The sequence below is a fragment of the Hypomesus transpacificus genome, unplaced genomic scaffold, assembly GCF_021917145.1.
Source record: "Hypomesus transpacificus isolate Combined female unplaced genomic scaffold, fHypTra1 scaffold_156, whole genome shotgun sequence".
NCBI classification, from domain to species: domain Eukaryota; kingdom Metazoa; phylum Chordata; class Actinopteri; order Osmeriformes; family Osmeridae; genus Hypomesus; species Hypomesus transpacificus.
In genome coordinates this window covers 297,711-312,821 of record NW_025813723.1, presented here as the reverse complement: position 1 = coordinate 312,821, position 15,111 = coordinate 297,711, and the positions used below count along the sequence as shown (strand labels likewise).

General features: G+C 47.8%; 1 protein-coding gene across 1 annotated transcript; it reads left to right on the top strand.

The window, feature by feature from the left end:
• Positions 1 to 5,582: 5,582 nt before the first annotated feature.
• n4bp1 (nedd4 binding protein 1) lies at positions 5,583 to 12,910 on the top strand. Its single transcript, XM_047051483.1, has 7 exons — positions 5,583 to 6,085; positions 7,192 to 8,903; positions 10,222 to 10,352; positions 10,459 to 10,555; positions 10,957 to 11,064; positions 11,513 to 11,614; positions 11,947 to 12,910. The coding sequence occupies exons 1-7, from the start codon at positions 5,735 to 5,737 to the stop codon at positions 12,323 to 12,325; spliced, it is 2,880 nt and encodes a 959-aa protein (XP_046907439.1). The 5' UTR covers positions 5,583 to 5,734; the 3' UTR covers positions 12,326 to 12,910.
• Positions 12,911 to 15,111: the final 2,201 nt, after the last annotated feature.

Below are 15,111 nucleotides of genomic sequence, written 5' to 3'. Positions count from 1 at the left end.
TTGTGCGAGAGTCTGCCTCTCCCTCGTCATGCCGTGCGCTCAAACATCGTTGTCTGGAGAGTCCCGCGCCTTTTGTCTCTGAGTGCTGACTGGTGAAAGGGTCAACTCGACGATACACCCCCCCCCACACCTGAAAGCTGGGGGGCACCAAACGCAGTAGGGTACGTAATGCTTGCGATTGGCCTTGACCGACGCCTCCTTGGCAAAAGGCTACAATACAGGGCAGGCTTCACTTTGGTCGCCTTCTTTTTCTCCTTCGGGGAGAGTGTGGGCAATGAGGTCAGAGGCAGCGCCGGCAATCTCAGGTTGGGGTTTTTCTTAGCTGATGAAGGGGACGAGAGGGTCTGGATCGCTCTCGAAGGGCCTCTCGAAAATGGGCACACTTGATGGGGAGAGGGATCAGTACCTCTGGATCCAGGCCTGTTCTCACGGTGAAGTTCCTCTTCAGGGTCTTTCCCTCAACGAGAAAGTTTTGGTGAGTTTTGGCGTTGCCGTGGACACAGGAAATCTAGATGATCTTCCATGGTCCTCCCTCCACAAGCTCGGGTCTGACCAAGGTGATGGTGCTTCCAGAGTCAAGGAATATGCAGGTGTCTTGGCCATCCAGCCACATGGTCAAATTTGGAGATAGATACTCTCACACACATACACACTCCCATGCACAAACACACAGAAAAAAGCCAAATGTAAGCTCAGTACTGTGTCGGAAGGATAACAGACGATGATGATTCACAGGTGAGAATCACACACACAGACACACAAACACACACACAAGCACACCCAGAGAGAGTTCACAGGTGAGAGTGTCCAGGTGTGGCTCTCCAATTATCTCTTCTAGTTTTCTGCGACCACTGGCTGCCGACTGACGCCTTCCTCTCCCCACCCCTTCATCTCTCTGTTTCTCTCAAGTACACAATTATCCTGCCTCTCTATGCCAGCACCTGGGCTCCAAAAGGGTGAGAGTGGGAGAGACAAGGAAAGAGGGAGGTAGCAAGAGAGAGAGAGAGAGAGAGAGAGAGAGAGAGAGAGAGAGAGAGAGAGAGAGAGAGAGAGTCTCTCTGTCTCTCTCTCTCTCTGTGTCTCTCGTTCCCTCTCTCTCTCACACACACACACACACACACACACACTCTCTTCCTATCTCCTCCCCCAGCTGATCTCCCCAGATGTATGTTCTCTAGTTTGTGGTGCTCATGTGTGTCATGACTGTGTAAAGCCACACTATTCAGTTAGGGAGCCTGCTTCAGTGGCCTGTTTAAGGAAGCTCTTGATCCTAACCACACCTCAATCCATGGGGGGTGGGGGGCGTCTACATGTTGCAATGGTTATGGCGTGTGCGTGTGTTTGTGTGTGTGTGCCCCCAGGTAACATGCAGGTAACATCATTAGCAGAGGAGGTGTCGAAGCAGGTAAGTATGGCGGTCCATCTCTGTCACTTTCAAATTTCACCTGCTACCCCCTGCAAGGCACACACATTCACATTCACATGTACACACACATACATACACACACACACACACACACATTGTTGTAGCTAAATGCTAACTTTCCAACATGTGCCACACAAACAGTATGAAGCCAGTCCAAAATACACACACACACATACAAACATGATATAGCCTAAAATTCTGCTACGGAAGAGGTTAGGGGTACGTTTTAATTAGCAATTTTGTCATTTGGCAGACGTTGTCATCCAGAGTGACTTACAATTAAGAAAGGTGAAACAATCACACATCTGAAGTATTTGTGTGTGTGTGTGTCCATCCATTAAGCTTCCAGCAGCTAAATATAATTGAGTGTATCATGACACACGAGAGTGTGTACTGCCTGTGACAATGAGGTGACATGTTTATTGGATCCAGATCTCTAGATTGTTGGCTAGATAGAGCATACATGCATTTGCCTTCATACAAACACACACACCCACAAACATCCATACCGTTCTCTTTGCATTATGCCCAAAGACAGTCATTCGAGACAGCTCTAGTGTTGATCCAGTCGGCACACAAGCAACAGCAGGCAGGCAAAGAAGCAGGCTGGCACTGAGGTAGGCTTGCCGCCAGCAAGCGACTGGGCAATCACGTAGGTAGACAAACAGCCAGAAAAGCAGTCAGCCGGATAGAAATGCAGGCTGGCAGAGTGGAGGAGTTAAATGTCATGAATTCTTAATGCTTAATGAGCCTATCAGCAGCGGAGGAAAGCAGCGCCGTAGCTCTTCAACTAATTAGCTTCTGTGGCTGGTCGCTCTCCCACTGAGGGAAAGGGTGAAAACAATGAGGAAAATAAGGCTATGGAGAATGAGAGAGAGATAGTGGGGGAGAGGAAGACAGGGGGAGAGAAGAGAGAAAGACAGGGACAGGGACAGAGAAGGTGGGGAAGGTGAGAGTGAGTAGAGATAGACATCGAGAGAGAGAGAGAGAGAGAGAGAGAGAGAGAGAGAGAGAGAGAGAGAGAGAGAGAGAGAGAGAGAGAGAGAGAGAGAGAGCTGTGATCCACGACCAGAAGGTAGTGATTCCTGTTATTTGTTCCTTACACACACAGAAATGTTGAAAGAGAAAGGGATAAAGACAGAGGGAGAGAGACTGAGGTAATAGACGTTTTCCAAGTTGTTTCAGAGCATAGAGGAGGGAATCCAATCAATGGAGTGATGTGCAAACAACATCAGCCAATGTATGAACAGTCCTCCCTTTTCTTGACCATCTGTGTTTAATCTGTGAACATTGCCAGTGTGTTGTGCATGCTGAGAGGAGAGGGAGAAAAACAGACCGAGGTCACACAGCATTGGCTTGATTGGCAAAATGGAGAAAACACAAATGACTGGATTTGCAATCCAATGTGACCCAGGTCTGCAGTACATTTTGTGCCTATTGGCAGTCCTTCCACCACCATCCTACCCCCCCACACACACACACACACATACACCACACCACACACACACACACACACATACACACACACACGAGCAAACAAACCACCCCTCATCTTCCACTAAACCCTCCCCTCAACGGGCATCGACTTGGATTGGACAAAATTCCCTGTCCCTTCCCTCGCTGCAATTGGTAAGAGAAGCACAGAGACACACGCCAGAATCCCCACCACTCTCTTGCTCCCTCTCTCTCTCTTGATCTCCTTCTCTCCATCTCTATCTGTTCCTCTCTCTGCACACTCCCGCCTCCCTCCTCCTGTGTTCTGTGTGCTTGTCCCTGCTCCATCACCAATTACCAGAGCAGTGCAGGAGCAGGGCCTAAATGTGAGTCCAGGCAGGAGAGGCATGTTTTCAGCTGTTGTCCTGTGGAGCCTGTCTTACCGCAGACCAAGCGCTCTGCAGGGGGTAAGAGGCAGGGGGCGTGGTCTGGGACAGGACAGAACCCTGGGGAACCTGGACGACACACTACCTTGTAAAGCGAATGTCCCGCCCCTGCCACAAATCTCTCTTCCTCTTTTTCCTCCTCCCTGTACCTGTCTGTATTTCTCTAGTTTTCTTTCTTTCCTCGGCTACCGTAGAGTCACGACACACCAACATAGAAGTGGGGTTGGGGTTGTAAGAGAGGTATATGTCCCACTGCGCACCAGCAGAATATATGCCATATTGGCCAGTTTACACACTTGTTGTAGGGATTGGTTGTTGTGTGTACAGAGAATCGTCAGGATGAGCTGTTTCTGTGTCTCATCCTTCCTTCAAGGCTGCAGCTCTTCTCTGCCTCAGAGCACAATGGCACACCGCTCTATCAGAGTGGCCTACACACAGCCCCAGCTGCCTTCCCACAATGCACCTGTACAAGAGCTGGTTTGGAACCACACTGTTGTGGTAAGATGGATGTAAGCAGGTCAAATCAAAGGCTCCTCCCTATCAAACCAGGAGGATGTCATAAAAACCCAACGTTAACACACACGCACAGGCGTTAACAAGTTTATCTGCAGACACACACACACACACTCAGCCCTTCCTAGCAGATCATGTTGAGTGGGGAATAAATATGAAACCAGATAAAAGAGCCGGATCATGAATAAAACACCAGCCATAACTTTCATAATCCGGTGTGTTGATTTATGAATGTACAGAGTGGGATGGCCCGACCACCAAGTAAATATTCATGTGACGTGCGCTAAGCTGTGTTTAATTGTGATAAATGATGATGGGAAGAGGACGAAGCCCATAACTGCCAGCCTTCATCACACACAACCAGCTGAATTAGGATTCCACTTCCTGTTAGAACACCCAGACAAAGTGGCCGTCTCCTATTGGACCACACATCACCTTAGGAAACATCGGTCTTGATTCTCGCCAGATGCAACATAATGTCACAGACAGAGATGATCCTTCAGCATCCTGACTCACTGATGCTAACAGCATATGAAACATGGACGATGTTAAACGCTAATACAAAACCCTGAACACCACACTGCGCGCGCACACACATACAATCACCTGAGGAAGTGACCCTTACAACTGTTTAGATTTGTATCTATTCACCCATTATTGTATCTTTTATCAGTATCAAAAAATTTTATTAGGATTTTGTCCATCTAAAATCCCTGGTGAACAAGCATACATTCACATACACGGTCTTGAAATAATGGTATTCTTCATAGTCGGTTCTCTTCTGTCTTGTTTAAGACATTTCTTCTTGCTGAGCTTTAATAAAGACTAAATTCCCCTGCTATGCGTGTCTGGACCTCAAATAATGAAAAATATTGATCTGAAACATTATTTAGTCAATAATACTCGTTGTCACAGGGAAATGGAGGAGGATGGATCTGAGGTCTTCCAGCCAGAGAGGGAAGAGTACCACCTAGTGGTACAAAATAAACACACGTGATGGGATGGGATCTCGTGCCAAAACGCACCCTACTGTCCAGGTGCAGCTGGATCAGAGGGAGCTGAGGTGGAAGGAGAGCTGGGAAAGAGGGGGGTGGATATGGATGCTGGGTGGATGGATGGGGGTAGCTGAGTAAAAGAAGGGGAGAGAGAGGGATAGCTGGGGGGGGGGGGGTGGCTGGGTGTGTGTTGAACTGTACTGTATAACAGCAGCCACCCACGTAGCTCCCTTTGGTCCTCTTCTTTCCAAGGCCTCATAACCGTAACAGTCTCTTGTTTTGCGCTCTCTCTCTCTCTTTTTACCCCAACATCCGATGACCACACTCACAATACTGTCCATCTTTCACATAGGCCTACACAACCTGTTGTGATAGATTAATTTCGATCAAGTATTCATTTTTGTTTACTTAGATGAATACATTAGAACAGAAAAAAGCGATACAATTCTATTTCGACCACCCATCTTAAATAATTGTAACCGAAACATCCTTCTCCGCAAACATTTGGGGTTGTAGCCTACTTCACCAGAAGGGGATGCAATTGCATTACTTTTTTTTGCACACTATTTTTATGTCTGGCAAAAATGAACACTTAATCAGCAGGAATTTCAGGCAACTTATACAGCTATGTAAAGGGTTCAGTTTTGCTGAATATATCGTGCTTAGCGACATATCTTGAAAATAAAGCAAATAGCCAAATTAGATCAACCTCATGGATACCAAGATAAATAAACACATTGTCGTATTTTGATGACATCATCACTGGGACTTTCCGGGTAGCGTTAGGTTGTCATAGCTCTTAGCTTGCATGCAAAAGTTATCGTGAAGTACAGTCCCTCATTGGCGTTTTTAACAGCATATGCTCGAGGAACACATGACAAGGGAACCATGAAGGATGGGAAAGATCCAAATGACACCAAATGGTTGATTTATTAAAAAGAGCTGAGACTAAGATATTCAAAAACAGAATGTCAACAACACGGCCCCTCCTCGGTATGAAGCGAATCACCGAGGTAACCTGTTCGGAACCGCGGGGAAATGGGCTGTCATCCTGCGCTAGCCACCAACAGCGAGAGACCGTGGACGAGTTTACGGTCCATGAAGACAAGCAACAAGAGCTTAAATGTGCCAAGGCCAGAGTAGAAAAGGTTTTTAAGGTAGCTTTCACTATTATCGGCCTCTTGGATCACACTGGAGCCCACGGTAGTAAAGCATCACGGCAGATCTGGCTTCAGCTAAAAGGAAAGAGTGACGATGTATCGAAAGCAAAGGTACTGTAACATTGGCTCCCTTTAGCTAAGCTACTCATTCAGAATTCTAACTTAGCTGACTGTCAATTAAGTTTGTGTTGAGGTTCAATAGTTTTTGTGTGTGTTTTTTACTCCATGTAGCCTATTAACTTGTAAAATCCGACCACCACCCAGTACGTGTTAGATAGCAAGTACAACTTTTGTGACAGGTGTGTGCAATTACACAATCACTACTACAGCATTGTAATAGCTATAGCAATTGTTGTTGTCGGGCCCTGGTGGAAAAAGTGTTTAACTTGCTTTTCGCTCAACGACACACATAACCCACGAATAATGAATCAGTTTCTCTTTTCTTGTTCCTGTTAGTTTTGGTCATGGAATTTAAGAGTATAGTTAGCTAGATGGTTTTACTCAGCCTAATTTTCAATGACGTTTTGGTGAAAACTAGCAAGTTGAATGAGAGTGGCAATGTTTTCATAGTTGTACCATGAATCCAAATGTTTATGGGACATAATGGTATCAGAAATCTCATCACCACTTTAAAACCCTGGTACTTTCCCGTTCATTCTAAAAAATGTCACACTTCTGTATGACGAGTTCCCCAATACATCATGGCTTATGATCTGAAATGTATGTCGAGTAAGAACCGGATTTGACAGTGGTATGTCACAAGGCGGAAACTATTAGCCTAGTAGTCGGTTCTAACTAGGTTACGCCTGTAAACCCGGGTATCCCCTCACTACATGGATACTTAATCAAATAACTTATACTCTTTGACTTAATGGATCGAAACACGTCATTGTTGAGCTGGTTACTTGGTATCTCCCCTCATGACGTCCTATAATCATGTGTTGCTGTGGGACAGACTAAAATGTTAGGAATGTGACTGTGCCATCTGGCTAATAGGTTGATATAACATCACACAATCTATCTAAAATATGTCTTATCATACCAACTAGCAGTTTAAGGGATTGTTTCAGTAGCCCATTAGACGTTCATTGAATTATGGGATTTATATCAATATAATATTGATTTATATCAGTTTTGTCAGAAAACTAGCTTACTTTAATGTTGCTGACTTTTGTTGACATGCTTTGTAGTTATTGTTGTTGTTGTTGTTGTTGCAGGAGTACCTGAAGGGACTGTGTGATCCTGAACTGCAGGAAGATGAGCGATACCCTGTAGACATGCATTGCATCTTTGCCGGCGCCCGCGGCCTATTCTTGGACCGCCTATTGAGAGACACCAGCGCAGAGGTTCTGGTTTTGGAGCCGGGCCTGCTGCGGCTGGTAGGCCGGGCCGAGCCTGTTGTCATGGCGCAGAGCCGCGTGCAGCAGTTTGTGGCCCTATTCCAGGAGAAGCGAAGTCTGCCCGGCGACAGGGAGCCTGCGGTGAAGAGAACCTTCAAGGCGTTTGTGGAGGAGAGAGACGACAAGTACACCATGGAGCTCCTGCTGCTGCCCAGTGCTCTGAAGGAGGAGCTGCTGGGACTGGCCAGCAGCCCCACGCAGACCCCTCCCCAGACGCACAGCCCCATCCCTGGGGGGGCCGACCCGGACCAGGACCGTTCGCAGAACAGCACGCCCGTCACGGAACTCTCGAACCGCATCCTGGACACCAGCTTTGACGAGAGCCCCCAGGCGGGGGCAGTGGCCACGGGGAGGGGTGGGACTGAGGCTGAGGGGAGGAGGGGCGCCAGGAGCGGGGCAGGCTCCGGCTCGGGGCTGGACACGGTCTTCTTGAATGGACGGCCCTCCCACAAGCGTCGCTCGTCCGAGAGCGAGCTGAGAGACACTAAGAGGCAGTACTCCCTGGAGAGGAGGGAGGAGTCCCTGGAGAGGGAGAGGCGGGCCGGGGGTCACGGCGGCCAGGACGGCCGGTCTAAGACGCCTGCCGCCCCTTCGTCCACCGGCAGGGCCAGCTGCAGCCCCCTGGGCCCCCCTATCATGCTGGACAGTGACGTGTCGGACGAGGGCGAGGCAGTGAGCCCCGAGACCAACCTGCGTTGTCTGGTCAACTTCTTCCGGACCATGGGCTACCAGCAGGAGGTGGTGGAGCGCGTGGTGCGGAGGACTGGCCAGACGGAGGACACCTTCCTGCTGCTGGAGCGCATCGTGGAGGAGAGCCGGAGGGCGGAGACCCAGGGTGGGGCGAGAGACAGGGCGGCGGACAGGGGAGGCGGGGGGGCCTCGCCGCGCATTACAGAGACATCCTTCGCGCCCTCCTCCACCCCTTTCTCCTCGACGCTCCCGAGCAGCAGGGAGAAGGAGCGGGGCCCATCCAGGAGCCTGGCAGATGCCCGTGCCAAGGAGAACATCAAGCCCCTGGGCGGCAGCTGCAGTAACGGCGTGGCCCAGCAGGGGCAGAGTTGCGCCGTGCGGAGCAGCAGTGCCCAGGGCCGAGCCAACGATGTCATCACCATCGACGACGATGATGCGGGCGACGAGGACATGCCCAAGATGGTGGACCACCTCAACAACCAATCCGGGTCCAGGATGGACTACCCGTCTAGGAGTGGAAGCCAGCTGGACTACCTATCGCGGGGCGGGTCGCAGACACTAGGGGCGGTCCGTGTGGAGAGTGTAACTGCTCTGCGTAGCGCTCCGCAGTGGTTGACCCAGACCACAGAACCCCGGCCAGGCTGCTCCTACCAGACCCTGGCCACCTCCAGACTGGAGCCCCCAGCCTCCCAGCCAGCTCCCCAGCCAGCTCCCCCTGTCACAGGGCTGACTCGCTTCCAGCAGTCCTTGAAGACTCCTTATACCCTGACCCTGGCCAACCAGCCAGGCAGGCCTGACCTCAGGCACATCGTTATAGACGGCAGCAACGTGGCCATGGCGTGAGTTCCCCACACACACACACACACACCATTACTCTCACCATCCCACGCTCATACACACTTACTGTATCCACCCCCTCAACAAAAGCCCAGTTACTGAATCTCCTCAGTAGGAGGATGTGAAATAAAGCAGAGCCCACATTCTCACTAAGAAACTTCTAGAAATGACAGAAGCACCACCTGTGTGTGTGAGTGTCTTACTGGGTTGATGTTTGTGGGAATAAACCATATGCAACTCCCCCAGCCTTGTCATGGGCTGACAGTAAAAGAGTTCCTTTCTGCCAGTAACTCTGTAAGAGTTGCACAATGTCATTCATAGAATAAGTCATTGATAACTTTCCAGTACAGTGCTCTTTCCCAAACTATCAACTTCTATTGTTCCCTCGTTTCTCTTTCTATGTCCCTCTTTTTCTCTATGGGCTTCCTTGTTTCTGTTAAGGCCTTAAAATGATACTGGGGCACTAGAGATAAACAATCACAGGTTTTTCATATTTGGGGGAAAGGAAAAAATCACTGGCATTGAACACACTTGATTTTATCAAATGTTGTATTTTTTTTGTTTTTTTTTTGCATCCGTTTTGTACTACCAGACTGGCACTGGAATTATTTTACTAGCCACATCATTGGTACTGGTTTTTCTTGCTTTTCCTGTATTGAATACTTTCTCTTCTAATGGGAACTTCCCTTTGGTTTTGCATAACACACAGTGGGTGTGTGTGTGTGTGTCACTCGATACGCAGGATTTCCTTTGGACCTTCAGTAGCTTCACCTGTCTGTCTCGTCTGTCTGCATGTCCCTGTCTGTCTCTCGTGGTAGCAATCCCATCACCGGGGTACTCACTTTGTGCATGAAACCCTCGACTGACCAGGGAACTTCCTTCTCTCAGCGATGTCTCGCCTGTTTTTGTTGACATTAGCGCCAGCAGACAGTATAAAAATGTCTGGTCTGGGGCTTTCTGATTGATTCTATCTAGGTCATAACGTAGTTACTGCGTATCTGCAGCCTGCAGTCTAGTCTCACCCTGCGCTGATGTCCTTGGGGAGCAGTCTCTGATACTGCTGCAGCAGCCACCTGCATCAGGCTGGGTGAAGCCGTGAGAAGAGAGACCATGAGAAGAGAGACCATGTGAGGGTTCCCAGTCAGCAGGGAGCAGCAGTTGAGCCAGGCTCCTCTGGTCCGGAGCAGTCCTAGTTTGAGCTCATGTTTATCATCAACAACAAGCCTCCCCTGAGCCACCCTTCCTGTCAGTCTCATGACAAAAGTTTCAATGAGAACGCTGGTCGTTGACTTCCTGCGTTGTCTACTTCCTGTTGTGCAGCCATGGCCTCCACCGGTTTTTCTCCTGCCGAGGCATCGCCATCGCCGTGGAGGCCTTCTGGAGGCGGGGCCACCGAGAGATCACGGTGTTTGTCCCCCAATGGCGGCAGAAGAAGGACCGCTGCACCACAGGTCAGCTGATCGCTCTGTGTGTGTGTGTGTGTGTGTGTGTGTGTGTGTGTGTGTGTGTGTGTGTGAGACGCTATGGTTGCTAACTCTAGTGCTGTCTTTCCTGCAGAGCAACACTTCCTAAACCAGTTGGAGGACCTCAGACTACTGTCATTCACCCCCTCCAGAGAGGTTTGTGGCCAGAGAATCTCCTCCCATGATGACAGGTACACACACACACACACTTTGTCTCTACTCCCTTAAAAGAAGTAGCCCACTCACATTTTATACTGCCACCTCATCCTCACTGACACAGAACTGGCAGATAGTTTCACCTGCTTACAGACTGTATACAGTATATCAACAAGTACATAAATAGACCTTACATGATGTAAATAAAAGCTATGGCTACGTACATAATACCTACGGGGAAAATGCTCTGTACAGGATATGTGTCAACACTTCCTCACTACCAACTAAGTCAGGAACAGTGGAAGTGTCTTGTCTGGTTTTGCTCTTGCGCTATACATATTCTTTCTTTCACTTATTCCTTGTATGTGAACAGCCTACTTGGTAATAAAGCTGATTCTGATTGGTGACCAACTCGTCTTGCTTCTCGGGCCTGCAGGTTCCTTCTGCACCTGGCAGAGAAGACGGGTGGGGTCATCGTAACCAATGACAACCTGCGGGACTTTGTCAACACCTCAGAGGCATGGAGGAGGATCATCCAGGCAAGGTGATTGGGTCAGCTTCCTCCAGGATACACGTCTGATAAACCAGTCCCGCCCACTATAGATAAATACCCTGGCTATTTGCCTTATTAGATGTTTGGGTACTTTAGTCCACTTTGTAGTGTGTTCGTACCAGTAGCTTTAATCATGCTGAAAGATAAGTATAACTCGACGGGTTCTTTAAACAAGCCTTTACCCTTTGAGTCCTGTCCTGGCCCTCGCCTGTGTCTCTAAATGCTGTGTCCCCTTCTCTGTGTCTCTGTCCCCTGTGTCTCTGTTCCTATGTCTTTGTCCCTGTGTCTCTGTTCCTATGTCTTTGTCCCTGTGTCCTCTCTCTCTATGACTTTGTACCTGTGTCTCTGACCCTATGTCTCTGTTCCCTGTGTCCTGTGCCAATACCTCTGTCCCAATATTTCTGTCCCTATGTGTCTGACCTGTGTCTGGTCTGTCTAGGCTGCTGCAGTTCACCTTTGTAGAAGACCTCTTCATGATCCCTGACGACCCCCTGGGCAAGCATGGACCTCACCTGGAGGTCTTCCTACGCAAGGACAACAGGTAGGGCAGGGCTTCCCCAATGGCAGGAAAGATGAACTGTAGATTTCATTTTTTATATATATATCTTGTGAGTAGGATATTCTGTTCACAAATGAGAAAATGCACAAAGCAACTTCGGCCACAATTTGTCTCGATTAGCAGTTAGCCGCTTGTTCTGGCTCTCTCTGAAATTCACTGGTCCTTCAGACAGCTGCCGCTGTTCTGCTGCTGCTTATTCAAGTGAATGCCTGGAAAAACCCGCCTGTATTATTGACACCAGTAATCAACCGTGCCTGCCTGTCTCCCCCCCCCCCCCCCCTCTCTCCTAATCCTTCTCTTCCACATGGTCTCAGGAGGAGTCCTGTGACACCCCCTCCTCATCGACCAGACTTCCGGCCCGTCCCCCCGGTCTACGTCCAAGCCGTCCAGTCGTCCCCTCGTCCCCCAGCGACCCCCCAGCCACAACCTCCCTCCCACCACTCGGTCTCCTATCCCCCGTCCACCCCCCAGCCTCGGGCCCACCCCCACTGGCCCCACTCCGGGCCCCCCGGCTGGCATCCTCCTCGCTCGTCGTCCTCCCCACCGCCCCAGCGGTCGCCGGGGGAGACCATGGAGCTCAAGAGGAAGCTGTACGACATCTTCCCTGACCAGAAGCAACGCATCGACAGGATCCTAACAGACAACCCTTACATGAGGGACTTGAACGCACTGTCGGGCCTGCTGCTGGGATGAAGTGACACACACACACACACGGATGGCTGTTAATCGGCAAAAGAGACAAAGGAGAGGACATTGCTTTAGAGTTTTCAATGTTTTTGATTAAAGACAAGATAAGAGGCATCAGTTCAATGACTTTGTTTAGAAGGAATCATTAACTCTCTCAGATCCTCCTTTATCCTGGTCCCTACAGATCAACACTAGTGTCAATTGAACATTATCAGCCACAAGCACAAACTGCACTTCTCACAGGTCTCACTTTATTTGGCATATTGACAAAAAATATATATTGCTTGACCTCGGAAGACCACAAGCTGTCCACAGGGCACATTTGATATGCACTTGTTTTTTGATGAAGAGAATCCTTTCCCCTCCAATTAGCTGTGCACAAAGTCTCTACATTTTCTGATTGAAATGGCTGTTGCTAATGGAAATTCCCTTGGCTTTTTTGTTGTATTATATTTACAGTTTTTATTCAATGGTTTGGTTTTTTGTAAATACTGTGAACGTTTTTGGCCATTGTTCAAATATGTTATTTTTGGTGAACAATCACATCAGTCTGTTTGTTGTGCATGATGGATATACATGACTTTGTTATTACCTGCCTGCCTTTTTATTCCAGTGTGTGAAATGTACACATTTACCAACAGTTACACAACATCCTCTACTAGCTATAGCACATACACACAGTATGTCAAGTACACTAAGACTTTAAAGTGGGATTATCTATTGATCAAGTTGGATTCCAAATTATTTTGTACACTGATTTGTCCATTTGTACATTACTATGGAGTCGACCTAATGTTCTGTGTCCTCTGCTGTCTGAAAGCCCTTGAGACTCCCCAGTGATTCAGAGTCCAATTTTAAAATGCCAACACCTAACTATCCATTGTTACTCAACTAGCTGCTGGAACAATTTGTACCGTCTCTTGTGCAATGCAATCTCTCTTTTATGCACATACGGCATAAACAGCCAACTCATGGTTGGGTAATCGAACCAGCATGGCCACTAGAGGGCAGTATAAACCAAGCTAACCTAACCCGACACAGCGTGATTGATTGGACCCCCTTTCGGCGTCAGAACTGCCTTCATTTAGGCTGGTTAATACGATTAAACTCCACTGAAAATCGCCGTTTAGGTATTTTTGTAAAAAATCTATATAATAGTTTTGTTGATAGGTTTCATGTATGCAATTTTATCCTTCACGAGGTATTTTGGTCTATTCTGCACCTGTTGATAATGCCCTTTATTTGGAAATGGAGAATTAGGCTAACTCAATGTCACACTCATTGCTTTTGCGAATTGGTCTGACGATCAGGCTTGGTCAAGATGATCTGCTGGAGTTCAAACCAACAATCAGAATCAGGAAGAAAGGTGATATAAATTACTTTGAACGTGGCTATTGGTGTTGGTGTGAAATGTTCTGGCTTGAATGTTTCAGAAACCGCTGATCTACTGTAGCCATCACCACCACCAGACCAATTTGTAAGATGTTTGCGTTAATGCGCAGTTGAACTAGTGTAGCTAAGGAAGTTGCCGGTGAGTGTATATGGGGGAGATTTCTTCATTGTTTTTGCTATGTATCACACAGAGACAAATAAACTGTCCAATTATCGCAGACATACAGATTTGTATATTGTTGTCTGGTGATGAGAAGTCACTGTGCTGTATCCTTGCTGTATAATTCATTCTCTTTTTGGAGATGTGTATCAGTCTGGTAAATGAGTGAGGTCACGTTTAAGTTTTGGGTGCATCTTAATAGTCTACAGTGGTTATCTTACCTCCCATTTCCTGTCGTTCTTTTGCACGTATATGTCTGTTTTCAAAACGTGAAAGTGGATGCCTAGCGGGTGTTCGCTGCACTAAAACCTCGTGTCGTGTGATATTTAATCCGTTTACATTCAGTATAAACAATGGGATGTGTGTGTGGGAACACTTTAAAGTATTTAGATCCTGCCCCTCTTTGTCACAAAAGTGTCTCTTTCCTCTTAATTTTATGATCAAATGGATGTGATGACTGTATGGTTTACATGGCTTTTCTTTCCAGGTTTCTCAGAGGTGGAGATTGAATGGTGTACAGTTGAATTGTGGGTATCTCACAGTGTGCTGACTGACTCACTGTCTGACTGACAGGGTGTAAATATTTCCGCTGGCTGGTTCACGTCAATAAAAACTGTGTTTGTCATAGACAAGACCCTTCCCTTTGTTTTTACTTTACATACAACTGACTTTGCTCCACTGTCACCACACACCAGAGATACAGCCTCAATAATGCCCATGCATTCAGAGGTATCAGTGAATGTTTGTAATGAGGAAGGGACACACTGTGGATGGACAGGAGATGAGGAAGGAAACAGATTGTATCTTCAGAAGTCATGGACAATTCTATTTGGTCAAGATGGTAATGAATGGTACTTCCTGTTTTGAGTGAATGGGGTATGTAGTGTCCTTCCAGACTTTTCCAAGGAAGCCCTGATCCCAAAGCCGCGGTACACCAGCAGACAGGAAGGTTTCAAAATGCACTCACCTCATCTGTTGATTGAAGGATACTCTGATTAACAGTCACTCCAAAGAGTCCATATTCATAAAGTTCCAAGTGTTGTGTTGTAGTGTACTGTACTGTGCTGTGTGTCGAATTGTGCCGTGATGCTGTGGTAGTTCAAAAATGGTCTGCCAATCCTGTTCCACCAAACATTTGCCATGCTCCCACTGTTTCAATGTTCCCTATGTTCTGCCTATCATTCTCCTAAAAGGAGCATATAGGGCATGCTTATTCTAATTCTCCATGAAAATATAAATA